At 36.9% G+C, this 20,774-nt stretch overlaps 1 protein-coding gene and 1 pseudogene across 1 annotated transcript; one reads left to right on the forward strand and one right to left on the reverse strand.

Moving 5' to 3' along the window:
• Positions 1 to 5,190: 5,190 nt before the first annotated feature.
• Positions 5,191 to 9,417, reverse strand: LOC141815356 (putative metal-nicotianamine transporter YSL12; annotated as a pseudogene).
• Positions 9,418 to 16,177: 6,760 nt separating this feature from the next.
• Positions 16,178 to 19,328, forward strand: LOC141821527 (uncharacterized). Its single transcript, XM_074708926.1, has 6 exons — positions 16,178 to 16,730; positions 16,825 to 17,016; positions 17,346 to 17,477; positions 17,526 to 17,783; positions 18,270 to 19,105; positions 19,287 to 19,328. Exons 1-6 carry the CDS (start codon positions 16,178 to 16,180, stop codon positions 19,326 to 19,328), a joined length of 2,013 nt encoding a protein of 670 aa, XP_074565027.1.
• Positions 19,329 to 20,774: the final 1,446 nt, after the last annotated feature.

Below are 20,774 nucleotides of genomic sequence, written 5' to 3' on the forward strand. Positions count from 1 at the left end.
CAACTTTGTTGTAAAAAAATATCTAGATGATCTTAAACTAATAATTGAAAATTAAAGTTAAATATGAGTTTCTTGGAGCTTGAGTATGATCCTAATCATTTTAACACTATTAAATTATTTTTCTCTTAGTTATTTTGGCTAAAAATTTAATTCAACATCTCAAACGTATTTCTCCTTTTCTTTTAAAAGATCCCAATACAATTATCATCTCATAAGATACTTATTTATTTTTGAAATTTTTAAAAATTAATCACGCTGGGCAAATATCTTCCAGATGTTTCTATTTGTGCCATTCATATCTTATCTTCAACTTGAATTGTGTCTCCAGGGGGTCTGATGCTTATTTATTGAACCCTTGAAAGGGTCATGTAATGTAATGATACTAACCTTATGGACGTTAGCGAGTAATTGATGAATACTTATTGCACTTGAAAAAGGGACCATCTATCACAAGACTAATTTGATCAATCAACCAACACTTTAAAATTAGTCGGAATTGTTTCTCGAGATGGTATTTCTTTTAGTGGATTATGACTTAATCAAAGAAATTAATACTTGGATATGTTCCAATAGGATGGAAACTAATCTAAGAGTGTATTGTTAATACAGCTGTCAAATGAATCAATCCATAATAGAATGGGTCAATCCACTAGAAATTCGTCATAGCAAGGCGGGGTGGGCTGGCCCACTAACTTGACGGGTCAATCCAACTTAAAGCGAGTCACGAGTTAGGTGGGGATCTGTCAAAAAATATAAAATATAAAGTATAAAAAATATTAAAATTTTTATATTTGATTGTAGTTTAAATGGGTCAAATTGAAGATTTTAAATTTAGATTGCGATTTAGACGGATCAAGCTGACTAATTCATTGAATTTTCTCTTTTAATTTTAAATTTTGAAGGAAAAAAATAAATTTTCTCAATTCATGGCCAACCCATGCGAGTCGCGGGCTTAAGCAGGTCGATCCACTTGAATCCATCTTAAAATAGGTTGATAAAATTTTAACTCAATCCGTTTAAATTATTTGACTGGGCGGACAAATTCGACGGGTCTAATCTAAATTATTGGCGACTCTAATTATTATAGCGATTAGTTGACAAGTTAAAGGTCGAGAATATATATTTATGTACCTAAAGCAGTATTAAGAATATATAATTGCTCTTGAAGATGATAATTAAGAGTTGATTATTCAATTTAATTAAAATAAATTAAGTATTAAGAAATCAATTGCTCTCTCTATATTTGCCCTTCCGGATTATATACGTGCTAGAGGTATATGGACTAGCTAGAAGAGAGAGGATTCAACAATCTAGACATACACAAAGTTAGTTCTATCAATTGCTATGCTCTATCCTAAACAGTAGGGAGACATGGGAAATTAGATTTGCAATGAGTTGCTAGAAAATTTAGAAATGATTTAACAATTGATCTTAATTCGATCATGAGTATAAATGAGTCAAGCCGCTTGTGAGGTATTCGGGTCTCAATTTAAAAAAAAAAAAAATCATTCGAATTCGTTCAATTAAGTTAACGAGCCGAGCTCGAGCTTGCTTTCCAACTCGAAAACATTATCGAGCTGAGCTTAAACTTAAAAGTATTTAGTTCGTGAACTCATGAATATATTCATTTAGAGACTTACGAATATATTCGTTAAGAGACTCGCTAATATATTCGTAAAGAGGCTCGTTTATCATATTATATATATATTATATAAATTATAAATATTATATATTAACGAGTTGAGCTTGAATTAGGTTCGTTTAATTTTTAAAATTTTAAACGAGTCATTTTCGAATCGAACTCGAATTAAGCTCGTTTAACTTTTAAACGAGTCATTTCGAATTGAGCTCGAATCGTTCACAAACTATTTAATTTTATTACGAACCGAGCTCAAACTAAAAATTAACACTTGAATTGAACTCAAGTCGAGCTCAAACTTGAGCCTTTTATTATTCGGTTCGGCTCTGTTCGACGTACGTGACTTTGAACCTAGGGGTAGAAGATAAAACATCTCATCAGTAGGGAAGCCGAATAAGTAGGCCCTGCTAACATTGTGATCCAGAGTTGAAAAAGAAACCATCATCATTTGGCGTGACTAAGGGAAGGGCGAAGGCAATAAAATATCATGCATTCATGATCCTAATACAATTATCCTCTCATAAGATGCTTATTTATTTATAAAAATTTTTATATCCAATTTATCCCACGAATAAATTTAACAAGTGCAAAGTGGTCTGACATTCACAGTTGAACTTTTTAAAAATTAATCATGCTAAATAAATATCTTTATTGAGAATTGATTTCAGATGTTTTTATTTGTGTCATTCATATCTTACCACTCTATCTCGAGGGGTTTTGATCCTTATTTATTGAATCCTTGGTTGTATTATATCTACAAATAGTTTTTGTGGAAATCATCACCCATTTTGAAGTAGTGATTAGTTTTGACATGTTAAATGTCGAGAATATATACTTATGTACCTAAAGCAGTATTAGAATATATAATTGCTCTTGAAGATGATAATTAAGATTAATTATTCGATTTAATTGATCATTTAATTAAAATAAATTAAGTATTAAGAAATCAATTGCTCTCTCTATATATGCCCTTCCGGATTATAGACTTGCTAGAGGTAGATAGATATTCTTCTGTAAAAGGTGGAATCTGCCACCTCAGTGATCCCATACGATCGACTTCACGACTATCTATGAAGAGGTAAATCAAGAAACTACAGTTTACCTTAATAGAAAAGGATATTGTCTGATATATGGACATTCTAGACATACACAAAGTTCTATCAATTGCTCTGCTAAGCAGTAGGGAGAGGTGGGAACTTGGTTTGCAATGAGTTGCTAGAAAATTTAGAAATGAATTAACAATCAATCTTAATTCAACCGTGAGTATAAATGAGTCAAGCCGCTCGTGAGGTATTCGAGTCGGTTCGAAAAAAAATTCATTCCAGTTCGTTTGATTAAGTTAATGAGCTCAAGTTCGAGCTTGAAAACATTATCGAACCAAGCTCGAGCTTAATAGTATTTAATTCATAAGCTTGTGAACATATTCGTTTAGAGGCTCGTGAACGTATTCGTAAAGAGGATTATTTATCATATTATATATATATATATTACATGAATTATAAATATTATATATTAATGAGTCGAACTCGAACTAAACTCGTTTAATTTTTATACAAGTCATTTTCGAATCGAGCTCGAATAACTTTTAAACGAGCTATTTTCGAACCAAACTTATGTCGTTTACGAACTATTTAATTTCATTACTGATGTAGTGAATCTTGAATAGTCCTATGTGGCAATGAAGGTTAAGCAGTTGGCCGACATGATAAGTTGGAAAGTCAATAATCAGCCTTAGGTGGATTATTTCGACCATCTCAACCCTTCAGGCGCTAACCATTTCAGTCACTCAGCCCACATCTCGACCTTCCTCGTCGTCCAATCAGTTGGCCCATCTCTCGACCAGTCCGACCTCACCAAGCTCGGTCACTTGACTCTTGTCTCGGCCATCTCGACCTTGATCGTTTGGTCACTCAGCCCTCGTTTCGGCCATCCCGACCAAGATCGTTCCGGTCACTCGGCCCATCTCTTGACCAGTCCGACCTCACCAAGCTCGATCACTAGGTCCATGTCTTGGCCAGTCTAACCTTACCAAGCTTGATCACTCGGTCCTCTTCTCGACCATCCCGACCTTGACTTGGTCTCTTTCTTTCTCAGCCAGTCCAATCCTAGAAGACGCCAAAAGCTCTCAAACATATGAACTTTGCCAAAGGATCGGTACGATTACAAGGTTATCAGACTTGGTCCCTTGGACCCCCCCTCGTGTCTCTGCCTACGCCTAAAAGGTAAGAATAATCAGTGTTGATGAGCTATAGGGGCGGTTTCAAGGTTGTTAGAATTGGTCCCCTAGATACAACATGTCGGGGCCATTTGACAGCGGTTGCTAGAGCCTGCCTTCCCCAATCACGACAGGAGTTTGTCCCCATGCCAACGTAGAGATTCTTTCTTGTTAGTATATAATCTCTTCCATAGGTATGAAAACGTTATCTCGATTCCCAACTACTTCATATGCTTCTTCTGTAGGGATCTGCATGCACCTAAAAATAATTTTAGTCGCATAAAACGTAGTAGAAAAAGGATTCCTCCAGAAGATTCATGCGAAATCATATTCGTTTTACCGATTCTATCTATTGGAATCGAGGTTACCTTCGATGCGAGCCCTTCGCAATCCCGACAGCAACTCTTCCCTTCAAAGGTTGACGGATCTCAGCACGATCAGTGTGTTCGCACCTCCATGGTATCCACATGAACATTGAGATGGAAAGGAACCAGATCATGGTGCTAGCCACAATATTAGGTTCGGTCAAGGTAGAAGAGAAGAGGAAGAAGACCAATAGTCCTTCTCTCAAGAGCCTCTCATCCCTTTTTATATCCAACTATTGAATAGGAAGGGTTTTTGACTCTTAGGATTCCATGGAATTAATACATTTAATAATCTCATGCATGTCATGCATGATGATCATGCAACCCTCTTAATGATGCTTATGCAACCCTCTTAATGATGAAAGAATTAATACTCTATTAATCTCATGCATGATGATCATGTGACCCTCTTAATGGATTCGATTTGACTTGAGTCCAACTCGAGTCTCACTCAATCCGAATTGGCATTAAGGGCTAACACTAACATCTTCTTCTTTTTCTCCTATCTGAATTGAGCATTGGAGTAGTCTATCGATAATCCCCGACACCCTGCTAATATGTTTGCTTAGCTTTCTTCCTCAAGCCCCTTCGCTGGTGGGAGAGACAACGCATGAGGTGGCAAATTTTTGACTGGTAGCCGTCTATAGCATCCAACCGAAACAATTACGAATTGAGCTCGAACTTAAGAATTAACACTTGAATTGAAATTGAGTCGAGCTCGAACTCGAGCCTCTTATTATTCAGTTCAGCTCGGTTCAATTACACCTCTAACCGTGAGTACGTACGTATAACCATATAGGGAAGCATTTCTTCAGTAGGGAAGTCGAACAAGTAGGCCCTGCTAACACACTGATCCAGAGTCGAAAAAGGCCATCATCATCTGGCGTGACTAACGAAAGGGCCAAGACAAAAAAATATCATGCAGATTTATTAATGAAACTATATGCAATTGTTCATCTTAATTATATCATCTACGAAAGCGAAGAAATGAAATTGTCGACCTTGTCGTTCATCTTCCTCGACAGAAACTTCATGCAGATCGGCGGCTTCACCTGAGCGAGGGCGAGCACCGCTTGCGGCAGGCTCCATATTCCGTCGCCGCAAATCAAACCAGACGCCACCGCCGGAGCAAAGCGATCTGCCTCCGCCTTGCTGCCCGCCCTCTCCCATACAAACAGTATCGCACTCCCAATAAACATGTCGACGGCGAAGTACGATCCGATGTAGAACGGAATGGCCATCGCCATCGGGATCGGTATGTACCTACTGATCTTCTCGCCGGAGACATCTCTCATCAAGTTGATGACGATCGCAAGAGCAAAGAAAATATAGCAGAGGGTGAGGCAGTGCTTAGGCAGCGAGCCGAAGCCATCCACGCCGAGAATCGCCATGTTCCGGTAGATGATGGCGTAGGGCGCCGGGTACTGACTCTCCGACGTGCCGATGTCTTCGAACGCCTTGAGGAAGAGCCAGAAAACGCAGGGGCCGATCACGCACCCCATCGAGGTGCCGATCACCTGACTCACGAACATCGATCTCGGCGACGCCAGAGTGAGGTACCCGGTCTTGAAGTCCTGCATCAAATCTGAAGCAGTGGAGACGATGCTCATCATGACGCCGCAAGCCGCGAGTCCTGCGAGGACGCCGCCGTGGGCAGAGCCAGCCCAAGCGCCGACGACGAAGATGGCGAGCTTCCCGTAAGTGGAAGCCAAGGACCAGTCGGTGAGGCCGCAGCCGTAGGCGTTGCAGAAGGCTAGAACCGGGGCGAAGACGTAGGCGACCAAGATGAAGTGCCACTTCAGGGGAGGGAAGATGTGAGGGAGAGCGACGATGGAGATTGCGGCGATCACCACGTAGCCTACGTATGCGACCCATAGTGGAATCTGATCCTTGAGGAAGACTTCGGCTCGCTTTTCGTCGTCGTATGATGCGACAGCGGCGGCAGAGGTGTCGTCGTCTGTGACAGGAAGAAGAAGAAGAACCCTTGCGTGCAGCGACGATGAAGGTGGAGAGCGTTCGACGTAGGACCTTGAGGAAGTTGTAGAGGCCGTCGCCGAGAATCATGGCTATGCCTATGAAAACCTGATCGATCGATGAACATATATAGAAAGAAGAGGATGCAAGAGGTGAGTGAGCATGAAAAAGTATGAGATTCAGAGAAATGCATGGTTGAGTGTTAAATAATTACTTTGTAGCCATTCAAACCATGAAAGCTGCTGTGAGGGAGATCAGCCGGGTACCAATGACCTTTCTGTCGATCTATAAGCGGCCACATGATTCCCCATGAAAGGATGCCGCCGAGGAGGACAGACACGTTGACCAAATATGGGCAGATCATTCCCACTCCGACATAAGTAGCAGAGAAGTCGAAGTAAAACCTGAAATATTATCGAACTGATGTTATATATACTTTAGTAAAAGATGGAATCCATCGTCCAACGGCTCTACACGTCAGCCCCACAATTATATGGCTCCACACGATCAGCTCCACAATTATATATGAGAAGGTTAATTAAAAAGTTGTAGTTAACCACAACGGATATTGCTTAAGTTTTGTCGAAATTCGACCCTTGTCCACTTCAACAAGTCTGTTCCGTGGAAAGATGGAGCCACCTTTTGAATTACCCGGGCTATATCCCGGAGTCCGACAAGAGAAGGAAAACAAACTTGAATTTACAGTTAAAAGTAAAAAAAAAATAAAAGAATGAAGATGGTAGCTCGGGTATTGCATCAACATAGCCTACAGTTCAAAATCAACCAGGGTCAATCACTCAGGTTGGCTCCTCCATTGATCGTAACCAACTCAATTGTGCTCCGGGAATGACGTTTATATATACATGTGACAGGTTATGTTGTTCAAGATATCAAGCCTACCTGTTCTCGTAGGCTTTAAGACCGAGTGAAGGGAATGCTGTAAAACCACAATCATCGCCAGCAGTATAAAACCACTGGAAGAACCCCCACAAAAAGCTACCGATGAAGCATTTGCCTAGCATCCATACTTGCTTCCTAAAAAAAACAGACACAGAAGACATGCAGAGGTTCTTTGACATTCCATTCTCTCGTAGATTCTAAAATGAGAAGAGTATAAAAAAATTCATAAGATTGTTGTTACTTGGCAAGCTTTTCGCCCTGCGATGTATGGAAGCCATTGATAAGGTAAGCAGTAGCAGTACCACTCGGATAGATCAACTTGTAGTCGATGATCATTATCTGAAACATAATATATAGTTAGTTAAGCAAGCATGATCACGAATCGGCTTTTTTTATCTTAAAGAGTACGTTAATTAGTGAAATGGATCGACCTTTCTGAGGGCCACGACAGAGAACAATCCGAGAAAGCTAACGACGAACATGAATCCGATCATCCATCCTAAGCTGGGGTCCTTTATATTCTGAGCATCATTTTGTTCTGTTGCCTGGGCAGCAATTTTTGCGCTCATGCCGAAAAGATAACTTCCGAAACCACCTGTCGACGACATTGCAATCAAGTTAATTACTTATTTCGATTACAATGTTGAAAAAGATATCACAATTAGAGGTAGTTTAACACACTAACAATTCACAAGTAGATAAAGCTGCATCAATCAAGTTTACAATAGGATCCCAAAAGAGAATTATGTTAGATCCGATAGAATCCACATATATATCTAAAACGGTATGATATTTCTACTTTGAACCCAAATCCTCATGATTTTATTTTTAGGTTTTAGTTTGGTTGAAAAACCTCATATCAATGAGATATTTTGTATCTTATAACTCCAGTATCTTTTTTATATATTTTCAATATGGGACTTTAATTGTATCTCAATCATCTACCCCTCAAATAAAGGAACACTGGGAACCCCTTCTAACAATCCCAACGGACCCGCTCTTTTAACGGTTCTAACGGACTCCTTTTAGGAGCCTCCAATCATTCCTTTGTGAGAATCCCCACATAGCACCACATAGACATGTTCTAATACCATTTGTTAAATCCGATGGACTAACTACTTATCAATGAATTATGGTGTATAATATTCTTTTGTTATAACTCAATGAAAGGTAAAGAGAAGGATGGTTATAATTCAATGTATCAAACTCCCGTCAATTACACGCAATCTTATCCTATCTTACAAAAGGTTATTTACGTGACTCAAGTTGGCCAATTAATTCCCCATGTAAAAAAATATTAGACATTCCATCTTCTGAAACCAACACTTTTGGTGTTATTTGACATATAATAATCTCTATGTCTATTATGGATCTGTACCCCTGAGATCGATAAACCCTTTGGATTTTATTAACAAAAAAGATACGACTTTGAACTATGATTAGCTCGGCTTGAATCAAGAAACTCCAAAGGATTCTAAAAATTTTTGGTATACCTTTGTTCCAACCTTCAACTCTCCTTTCAAGTTTCATTGATATTGAATCAATCAAACGTACTTTTAAGATTTGTTCACTTTTGAAAGACTTGTATTTATTTTACCATAATAGTCATGAATAATTACTCTTGGAGTGGCTAAATAGGATTTAGCGGATCTTATAATTAAATCCACCGGATTTAATCGAGGCTCCTTTTCTATTACAAAAGAAAATGTTGACTTGGACGTATCAACGGTCGTCCCACAATGTAAGCGTAAGCATAGGTTTCTATAATGCAAATCCCTAGAGGACGAGAAGTAAAACAAAATCGGAAATGAAGAAAAAAGGGCATGCGAGAAAGCGGCGAATTTTAGGGTTCTGAAATGGCGTACCGCTGAAAGCGAGGCCGTAGGCGGCGACGACGCAGGTCTGGATGACGGTGTTCTCCTGCCTCGTGAAGGGCGTGCGGAGGAGACCGGTGTGCTCGAGCGCCTTGGTCCAAAGCTTGACGAAGAAGAAGCCGAGGAGGCCGGCGGCGACATTGAGCGAGGGGATGATACCCGTGGTCAGGTTCAGCTTCATCACGATGACGCTGAACATGACGGAGAGGATGAAACTCACGACCAGCGCGCGCGCCGTCAGCTGCTCGCGCCAGGGCGGCACGCGCTGCCCCTCGAACGTTCGCTCCACCGACGGATCTTCCGCCTCTTGCTCTGCGCCGTCCTTTTCGCTTTTTTGCCGCCGCCGCAGGTTGCAGTCCTCGGTAGCAACTGTCTGCGCCTCCACCCCGTCCGACGCCATCACACCACGAGAAGGCCGATTGCGGCGGGGGAGTGAGAATGGTAAGGCATGGGGAATCGGCAGCCATGAAGTAGGGTTCCTCCGCCGGTTGATTCGAAGGAAATGGTCAAATTTCCGGACTCCTCGGCTCGTTCGACGGCTAAAATGATGTGAATATGATAAACCAACGAACTATCTTCGACAGAACTCAGCAGCCTTTTTTTTTCAAAAAAATATCATATTTTTCATCGTTGAAAATATCTTATTCCAACGGGAATAACTATTACAACCTATTAAAAAATTATTTTTGTTTTTCATTTAATCTAGTAAAAAATATTATATAGAGAGTATTTTTATATTAACAAATTATTTATCAAAAAAATGATAAATCTCAGTTAGTTTCATTGATTATTTTTGGGGTGACCGGCTCAGCCTCACAGAAATTTCCTATCGGTCATCAGGGTAAATCGAAAAGTGCACGCACCGACTAGCCCAAACGTCCAGCATCCTTTAATTGCGCTTCCCATTTAAAAGAAAACTCCTGAAAAAAATTATTTATCAAAAAAATGATAAATCTCAGTCAGTCTCATGGACACAATCCTTGGGGGTGATCGGCCTGGTCCCACGGAAGTTTTCCCACCGACCACTAAAAATTATTTATCAAGTACTTTGATTAACATGATCAATAAGTTTGATTAATGGGTATTACGATTATTTTAAAATAATTTTGATCATATTAAAATGATCGATTGTTATTTTTGGGATGGAAAACATATTAGGATGCTGTTTTAACTTTTTATAAGTAAATAAAAGCAATAATTAAGGGCCCTTTTGATTTTTTACTTATATATATATTATTTAAGAAAATTATGTGCAAGATATTTTTGTAATGCTGAAATTTAAGAAGCCTTTTGAAATATGGTAATTTCCCAAACCACGTAGTTGATTATGCAATTTATCTAAGTCATATTGGTGATTTTGAGATTGTCCAGATCGCAGTCTGACGCGAGTTCAATTCTCATTCTACCCTTGATCCGATTGGCATGATAATGTCACGTGCATCTAAAGCAAAGATCACTTTGAATCGTGTCCATGTTTTCTCGGATAAAGCGACCTTCATCCAAACCAAAGGCGATGATCATGTGAACAGTGCAGCTTATTTTTTGACGAATGGTAATCTTTTACAAAGCGATAAAGTCAAATGGAGAGAAGTTGATAAACATCGAACTGGTGCCTAATATTTTTCGACAAACATTGCATCTTCTTGTCAAAGAAAATGAGGAATTGAGCATAGGTTAAAATCATCGCTCCGATGGAGTTTCATATTTGGCAAAATTTTCAACTTATTGTACGTGGAAAAGGCAATTGGAGAAAACCTAAAAAATATAGCTCTGGTGCAATTTCTTCTCCAATGAACAATATAGTTTATGTCTCCGATGGTCTTCAAGAGGCAATTGCTCCCAACCACACGCCACCCTTTTGACCACGAAGTTGAAACTGACGAAATCTCGCTCCTTTATTATTGTATTAGAGCAGGGTTCAAGCGAGGTGTTGGTCGTTGGGTGTAAGTAATTGTAACGCCTACTTGAAAATTTTCAAATACTCATTAAAGTTTGTCAACCCGCATTTCAGATAATTTGTAAACCACGTAGGTAACAGTAACATCTCAAATTGCCCTTGCTAAATTGTAGCTTGGGACATCTTCGTAATATTGCCTAATATTTTTTTATCATTGTAGAAAAATCAATCACAGTAGTAGTGATAGTTGAAATCGCAATGTGAACGCAGTTTTACATACTAATCAATCTCACGAACATGTAAGTTTTCTTCTACTGATCTATAAATGAATTAATATGTCAATCTCATGAACATGTAAGTTTTCTTCTACTGATCTATAAATGAATTAATATGATATATAAATTAGCATTATATGGAGCCTTGCCAATGTGATATAGTAAAATGCTTATTATCTTGTATTGTTAATGCTATGCATCTAGATTTTATTGTCTGTCTTTTTGTCTTCAAAGATTCATTGACAATATCCTTAACCAATCAATAAATTGTGTGGTTGTGAGCTCAAAGTTGATTGTTTATGAAACGTTAAATTTTGAAATGTGTAACTGCAAATTTAGGAACATGTGATGATGTATTGACTTTCTTCATTTGGCTAGTGTGTTATAGAAATATTTACATATTTAATAGAAGTGATTGTTATTTACAGTTGCATCAATGTAGGGATCCATTTTCTGATGAAATACTCTCACACAAGAAGGAATCGATTGGTTCACAAATATAAAACCAACTTGATGATGGTACATCAAACATAAATATCAACAATAGTAAGATGTCATCTTCCAGTTCTGCTAGTGTTATAATGAGTATTGGAGAGGGTACAAATATTAGATACAATTTGAAAGAAGAAGTTGTTAGTATTGAGGATGTCGTAAGCTAGAGTTTAGAACAAATGTTTGGGGATACATGGACTCAACCAAAATATTACAACATTAGAATGCTAGTAGAAATTAAAAGGGATGTCTCCACTGATAAATTTATAGTGAATGACATGGACTATTTAATAAATCTGTCAGTGATCTTCAATGAGTATATTGACCTTGAAGATGTATTTCTATTAACTAAAGATGCCTATGTAATGAACTCAACACTTATTGCATTGCAAGGGCAAGAATCAGATGAGAGTGATGAATTTTTTTTTATAAGGTAATGTAAAATTTAATCTGTAATAAGTTAAAAAATTTATTTGAAATAGTAGTGTAATGACATTTATTTTACGTTTCATAATGTAATCTGCACTCAATTGAAATAGTGATGTAATGCATTTTTCTTTAACTTTCATATTCTTTACTCCAGTCAATGGCACTAGTAGTAACTTAAAAAAACTATCAATTCTTTTATAGGTATTCTCAATCCAAAAATACTTTAAAGATGCACTTGCTAAATATGTTATGAAGAGATAGTTCATTTACAAAATAAAGGACTCGAGGAAAATCAGAGTTAAAGCAATTTGTGATAGAGAAACTACACATGAGCAATAATTGTAAGGGGAAAAATAGAGTTGCCATTACAAAATATTTAGGCAAACAACAGTGCGATCTTAGCTTAGGAACGATCAATCATCCTACATGCACAACTTCTTTTATTACTTCTCTAATTGAGAGTCATTTTCTGTCCGTGAATGAATATATATCCAAAACGATTCAGTGAGAGATGAAGCATGATTTATATTAACATATCATATTAAAAAGCATACGATGCACATCAAAAAGCTCTAATAAAGGTGATCGGTGTTTTTGAAAGGATTATGGCGACCTCTCTAGGCTTGTATGGGAGCTAAGATATAGAGACTCGGAAACAGTTACATTGAAAACAAGCGTTGATAAAAAATTTCAATATTGTTTCTGAGCCTTTGGTGCATGTGGCAGAGTTTTTTGAACATACTTTTGTAAACTAATGAGAATTAATGTTACACACTTGAGTGACAAATATCCAAGTATTTTATTGATGGTCATAACAGTAGATGGTAATGCAAATCTTACGTTAATTGGCTTTGCAATTATTGAGGTTGAGTGTGAGTCATCTTGGGAGTGGTTTCTAAATCACCTAAAAACATTTCTTATAGTTGATCCATCAACTATGATCAACTATGACAATAATATCTATTAGACATCGTGAATATTATCTACAATGAATTAAATTTAACATACTACTCATCATGGATTATATTGCTATCACTTGTCTTGTAATATGGTAACAGACACTTAGGTTGCAACTAGAGCAAATATAATTTTCGAGTATGATCAAATCATGCAGAGGATGTTAGAGAAACATGCAGACGCTTATAAATAACTACAAAATGTTGAACCTATAAAATAGGCAAATGAATATTTTTCTGGTAGAAGGTATACAATATTAACCATAAATTATTCTAAAAGTATGAATGCATTGTTCAAAGACACTCAATAACTCCCAATAACAAGACTGATAAACAACACATGGAGAAAAATTACACAATGATTTTATAATCATAGGGAGGAAGTGTCTAATTCTACAGGTCCTTTGACGTCATTTGCTATGAAGAAGATTGAAATTAGGAGACAAAGAATTAGATACTATGCAGTGTTATATTTGAGAGGTGTCCTAAGGTAATCGCCTTACGATTATATTATTTATTGGATAAATAGCAATTCACTATTTGACTGCATATTATATATGTATTTGATTGGATCTTAAACTCATTTACTAAATATCCACATAATAATTCATAGCATGAGAGAATTTGTAATTGGATCACAACTAGTGAGCATCTCTACATATGCAAATATAAATATATTGAAATTATCAATTTTGTTGAGACTAGCACTTTTAATTCCTTAGCTAAATAAAATTAAGCAAATTGAAATAATTTTTTCTTATCATAGGTTGAGAATGAATTTAATGGATTAAGACAAGCTATACATAACAACTCTGTGTTCACCTCGTTAAAGCAACTATTCAACTCTTGAAATTGCAAATCTATCACTTCGTAAAACGTTTCAATGTAATAATAGTGAAGATTTATCATTCCTTCAATATTTCATCGTAATCTTCCATAAAAAACAAACAAATGTTCCATGTGAAGGGTGACTACCTCATATTTAACACAAAATAAAGAAACTTTATTCAGTAACAAATCCCAATCTTCATCTCTCATGGTTTGCAATTGATGTTTGCTTGATCTTACAAGAATCATGACATTTAGGATCGGATGTCTAAATATTTTCTTTGCAAAGCTTGCGACAAATCATTTGTGACTCTCAAGATATTTTTTATTAAGTGCATCTAAAATATAAATTTATATTTTCCATCAATTCCAACATATTATTTGCTTGCACCCTTTACTTATGACATTTTCCTCCTCTTCAACAATTAAAAGAATGTCAATAACTGAAGGATACAAGCATATCAAACTCTATAATGTATTATAATGTGAACCTTAATGGGTACTCTCATATCTTTTCAATGTCTTTTCTTAATTCATTCTTCATCTAGTGAAGATACTACCATTGTAAATTCCTTTGATATTTTTTCAAATTATTTCTCACGAAATATCTCTTTGCTTGCATGATACTCCAACAATATTATTCAACTGTGCAACCACATCAAAAAAGTTCAGCAACAACTACACGTGTAAGTTGCAATTGATGAGCAAAACAATGAACATAATAAGCTGTTCTCCATCATAATTAAGTTTTTTAAGTCATTAAATTCTCCTTTCATATTATAGCTACATCACATCCTTGCCCTCGCAAATTACATATAGATAACTCATATTGGCACAACAAAGAATCAATAGTAGTCTTAAGTGATAAAGCGACAGTGTTGCTTACATATACAATGCCTAGAAAGTGTTCGATAATATTTTCTCTTTCATCTACAAACTATCAAGTAACTACCATTTGCTCTTTAACAGATACATCACGAGTCTCATCAACCAATAAAGTAAATAATTCATCATCAAGATCTCTAAGAATAGAATTAATGGTTAAATAGGCAATGGATCTGATATTCTTGTTAAATATTAAGTGATGTCAGTTTGAGATTTGAAGGAGCATTGTTTAGTGCAACTCTGTTGATATCTTCATTATGATCAACAAGAAATCTTAACAGTTTAAGAAAATTATCATGATTGAGTAAGTCTGTGGATTCATCATGACCATGAAATGATAATCCTTGACACACAAGAAATCTTATGTAATTAATTGATGTTGTCAAATGAATATAATAATCGACAGCTACCTGACTAGACTAATTGATCTAACAAGTTTCAATATGTTATTTTTGATTCATTAAGTCATAAGCAGCCATCATACACCAATTTTTCTTCTTCCTCTAATTTTTCTTCATTTCCAACATGTTCTTGAAATTTTTCTTTCTTCCTCCAATTTTATCACCACTTTAACCATCACAATCCACTTTGAATAAATAGCAATAAAGACAGAAAATCACATCTTTTGCAATATTGTACTCTAGCCAATTAGGATATTACTGAACCATATAGCTCAAAATCTTCATTTCTCCTTTGGACCAGAACACTAAGGAACTTCATGATTCTTAGGTTGAAATGAATCTTTCGACAAATAATAACGCCGAACAATGTCTTTTTCATTCACATTATACTCGAAGATTGTTAAGATTTTGTCTGGGTTTTTTGGTGATAAGAGTTTGTCCAAGTCCTTTTACTTTGTCCTTTTATTTGATTCGAATCTTTATTTTTAATCTTTTACGTTGGGTAGAAAAGGTCCATTGTAAAAGCCTATTTATAGGCTTATTTTTTACATCAATAGTATGTTGGTTTTTTCCCCTCTATTTTTGTATCAGTGGTATCAGAGCGATTAGGGTAATTTTCGGCGGCATCCTTCTTTTTTTCCTTCGATCGATCTCTTCCCTCGTCGCCCACGCCGCTCGCCGATCTCCAGCAAGCATTCGGGCTTGGGATTCCTCCCTTTATTATTCCAAGGTCGGCAACCTGTATTTACAGCACATGCAACATCATTGAAGAGGCACATGCATCCTCTCTCTCTTTCCACAAGTTTGGTGTGCTTTCCCTTGACATCGACGCAGCGCCGTGCTCATCCTCTTCAAAGAGCACATCACCTCTTTGCTCTCTTCTTTGCTCTCCAGAAGAGAGTCTAGAGCAAGGGAAGGCAGGAGGCACAAAGCAGTGGAAGATTGATTCGAAGCGCGTCGCGTGCAGAGAGGAAGGAGACCACGTATAGCACCACGCCGGCATCACGAATCAGAGGCCGGTGCCAGGTATCAGAATTATCTCCTTCAATGGCATCTGAAACTAATTTTGTGCAACCTGCAATTCCACGCTTTGATGGTCACTATGACCATTGGAGCATGCTCATGGAGAATTTCTTAAGGTCCAAAGAATATTGGACGGTCGTGATTTCTGGAGTAGCAAAATCAAAAGAAGATGCTGCGCTAACAGAAGAGCAATTGAAAGATCTTAAAGCAAAGAATTATCTCTTCCAAGCTATAGATCGTTCAATCTTGGAAACCATTCTATGCAAGGATACTGCAAAAGATATCTGGGATTCTATGAAAAAGAAGTACCAAGGCACGACAAGAGCTAAGAGGCAGCAGCTTCAAGCACTTCGTTCAGAGTTTGAAATGCTCCGAATGAAATCAGGAGAATCAGTTTCAGAATATTTTTCAAGAACAATGACAATCATCAATAAAATGCGGATCCTTGGTGACAAGACAGAGGATGTTCTCATCATCGAAAAAATCCTTCGATCTATGACACCAAAATTTAATTTTGTTGTCTGCGCCATTGAAGAAGCAAATGATGTAAGTACACTTTCAATTGATGAATTACAAGGTTCATTATTGGTTCATGAGCAGAAAATCAATCAATATGAAAAAGAGGAGCAAGCATTGAAGGCTTTATCAGAAAATCACTCTACAAATTATAGAAGTGATAGAGGACGAGGAAGAGGCAGAGGTCGAGGAAGAGGAGGAAGATACAACAACGATCGAGGAAACCAACAACAAAATCAACATCAAGAGAATTATTTTCAAAGAAGAGGACGTGGAGGTTATTATTCAACAACTGATAGAACAAAGTCAGCAGACAAGTCAAATGTTGAATGTTACCGATGTCATAGGTATGGCCATTATAGATCAGAATGTTACACTAATTTGAATAAACAAAATGGAGATCAGACTAACTTTGCAGAAGAAGAAGAAGAAGTGTCTCTTTTGATGGTATGTCACGAGAAAGAGAAAACTCAACGACATGTATGGTATTTAGATACAGGTTGCAGTAACCACATGTGTGGGGAGAAGGATACATTTTCTGACTTAGATGAAACCTTTCGCAGTTCTGTCAAATTTGGCGACAACTCTACAATTTCTGTTATGGGAAAGGGAAAGGTAACCATACAAGCAAAAGGAAATACTACCCATACTATCTCTAATGTTCTTTTTGTGCCAGATTTAAAGACTAATTTGCTTAGTGTGGGTCAACTACAAGAAAAAGGATATGAAATTGCCATTAAAGAAGGAGTTTGTCGCATTCAAGATGCAAAGTTGGGATTAATTGCACAAGTTCACATGACAGCCAATCGTATGTTTCCACTTTATCTTCATACAACATCTCATTCATATTTTTCAGCAAAATTTGATGATGAGGCATGGTTATGGCACTTTCGTTATGGACATCTAAATTTTAGTGGATTAAAAACACTAAAACAAAAGAATATGGTAATCGGTCTTCCTCAAATTGCAATTCCTTCTCAAGTTTGTGAAGAATGTGTTGTTAGCAAACAACACCGTAATCAATTCCCCCAGGGAAAATCTTGGAGAGCAAAGGCGGCATTGGAGCTTGTCCATTCAGATATTTGCGGGCCAATAACACCACATTCTAATGGAGGTAAAAGATACATAATTACCTTTATTGATGATTATAGTCGCAAAATATGGATTTATTTTTTGCAAGAAAAATCCGAAGCCTTTACTGCTTTCAAAAATTATAAAGTACTTGTCGAGAAAGAAAGTGGCAATTCGATTAAAGTTCTGCGTACAGATCGTGGTGGAGAATATAACTCACATGAATTTGCAAATTTTTGTGAGAATCATGGAATCAGAAGACAACTTACAGCTGCTTACACACCCCAACAGAATGGTATATGTGAAAGGAAGAACCGCACTATTATGAATATGGTGCGAAGCCTTCTAACGACAAGTGGTATTCCTAAAAATTTTTGGCCAGAAGCAGTTAATTGGAGTATCCATATATTGAATAGAAGTCCGACATTATCTGTTCAAAATATGACACCAGAGGAAGCTTGGAGTGGAAGAAAACCAACGGTTGATCATTTTCGGGTTTTCGGATGTATCGCTTATGCTCATATTCCAGATGAAAGAAGAAAGAAGCTAGACGACAAAGGTGAAAAATGCATTTTTCTTGGTATAAGTAATACATCAAAAGCTTATAGGTTATATAATCCTTGCACTAAGAAAATCATTATAAGTCGTGATGTTATTTTTGATGAAAAAGACACTTGGCCATGGAATCAAAATGGTGTTAAAAGAATTATCCCAGCAGATCTTGATGATGATGAGAAAGTACAACAATCTATGGAGGATAAGCAACAAATCCCAGCAGATCTTGATGATGATGAGAAAGTACAACCACCTATGGAGGATAAGCAACATGAGGAAGTCTTTCAGAATACTCCTATAACAGATCAAAGTTCAATGGAATTAGAATCGCAAAGGCCACAACGTGTTCGAAGAAGACCAGCATGGATGTCTAATTATGAGGTGACTGGAATTGATCAAGGTGATGATCCTCTTATACATTTTGCTTTATTTTCAGATTGTGATCCTACAACCTTTGAAAGTGCCGTCAAAGATGCAAAATGGCGTAAGGCGATGGATGATGAAATTGAAGCCATTGAAAGAAATAATACTTGGGAGTTAACTGATCTTCCAAAAGGACACAAAACCATTGGTGTAAAGTGGGTCTTCAAAACAAAGATAAAAGAAAATGGTGAAGTTGACAAGTATAAGGCACGTCTAGTAGCTAAGGGATATAAGCAAGAGTATGGAATTGATTATACAGAAGTTTTTGCTCCCGTTGCAAGGCATGACACAATCAGATTGGTGGTTGCATTGGCGGCACAGAACTCATGGTCTATTTATCAACTAGATGTCAAATCAGCATTCTTGCATGGAAACTTGGAGGAACAGGTATTTGTAGAACAACCTCTTGGTTATATTAAGATCGGAAATGAGCATAAAGTATATAAATTAAAGAAAGCTCTCTATGGATTAAAACAAGCCCCACGAGCTTGGTATAGTCGCATTGAGTCCTATTTCTTCAAAGAAGGCTTTCACAAATGTCCATATGAACACACACTCTTTATTAAAGTTGGAGATAAGGGGAAATTGCTTATTGTCTGCTTATATGTAGACGATCTCATATTTACTGGAACTGATGATATCTTATTTCAGGAATTCAAGAAATCTATGATGGTTGAATTTGAAATGTCTGATCTTGGAATGATGCATTACTTCCTTGGCATGGAAGTAGTGCAATCAACTAATGGAATCTTTGTTTCTCAAAAGAAGTATGTGCAAGAAATTTTGAACAGGTTTCAAATGAAGGATTGCAATCCTGTAAGCACTCCAACTGAATTTGGCTTGAAGCTAAACAAAGATCATGAAGGGAAGAAGGTAGATAGTACAATTTATAAGCAAATTGTTGGCAGTTTGATGTATTTAACTGCAACAAGGCCAGACATAATGTATCCTGTGAGTTTAATAAGCAGATACATGGAAAATCCAACAGAAATACATTTATTAGCTGCCAAGAGAATCCTTCGCTACTTACAAGGAACTAAAGATTTTGGATTATTCTACAAGAAGGGTGAAAAATCAGAGTTGTTCGGGTTTACTGATAGTGATTATGCAGGAGATCAAGATGATAGAAAGAGCACTTCAGGCTATGTATTTATGTTGGGCACAGGGGCTGTATCATGGTCTTCCAAGAAGCAACCAATTGTCTCCCTATCAACTACAGAAGCTGAATTTATTGCTGCAACTGCTTGTGCTTGTCAAGCTATTTGGTTGAGAAAAATTCTTGGAGAGCTTCAGTTTAAACAAGTTGAAGCAACTATAATTTTTTGTGATAACAGTTCAGCAATCAAACTCTCTAAAAATCCTGTGCTACACGGCAGAAGCAAACATATCGATGTGAAGTATTATTTTTTAAGAGATCTCAGCAATGATGGAACAATCAGACTGGTTTATTGCCGAAGTGAAGATCAAGTTGCAGATATACAGACCAAGCCTCTCAAGTTAGCTACATTTGTGAGGTTACGTGGTCTACTTGGAGTTTGTTCACGTGCTGCTGTTGTTTTCTCTTAAACTGATTTCTGCCGACTTCAGTTTAAGGGAGGGTGTTAAGATTTTGTCTGGGTTTTTTGGTGATAAGAGTTTGTCCAAGTCCTTTTACTTTGTCCTTTTATTTTATTCGAATCTTTATTTTTAATCTTTTACGTTGGGTAGAAAAGGTCCATTGTAAAAGCCTATTTATAGGCTTATTTTTTACATCAATAGTATGTTGGTTTTTTCCCCTCTATTTTTGTATCAAAGATGTTGTTTCTTAGCTAGAATTATTAAGATATTCATTCAAGTCAACATTAGAAGACGATGGAGAAGGCGGAGGAGGTGGTAGAGAGGAAGATGCCCTATTTGAAGGAGGTTCATCTCGCATCTTCTTAAAATACATCAACATTTCACCTAATTTATCATTAATATAATATTGTTAAAACATATTCATCTAATTTAATTATTAGCTTTTTTAACCATTCAGAAACAAATAGCAAATAAATTTTTTTAAAAATCTCAAACTTTC

Source organism: Curcuma longa, chromosome 2 (assembly GCF_044706935.1).
Source record: "Curcuma longa cultivar G26 ecotype Majalengka, Jawa Barat chromosome 2, ITB_CL_G26_1.1, whole genome shotgun sequence".
Taxonomy (NCBI): domain Eukaryota; kingdom Viridiplantae; phylum Streptophyta; class Magnoliopsida; order Zingiberales; family Zingiberaceae; genus Curcuma; species Curcuma longa.

Excerpts from the sequence above, each read along its gene's own strand:
- LOC141821527 (XM_074708926.1), top strand. The coding sequence starts at position 16,178 with ATGGCATCTGAAACTAATTTTGTGCAACCTGCAATTCCACGCTTTGAT. Across the intron at positions 16,731-16,824 it reads TTCAATTGATGAATTACAAG|AAGTGATAGAGGACGAGGAA; the intron begins GTTCATTATTGG and ends TACAAATTATAG. Across the intron at positions 19,106-19,286 it reads ATGGAAACTTGGAGGAACAG|TTGGAGATAAGGGGAAATTG; the intron begins GTATTTGTAGAA and ends TCTTTATTAAAG.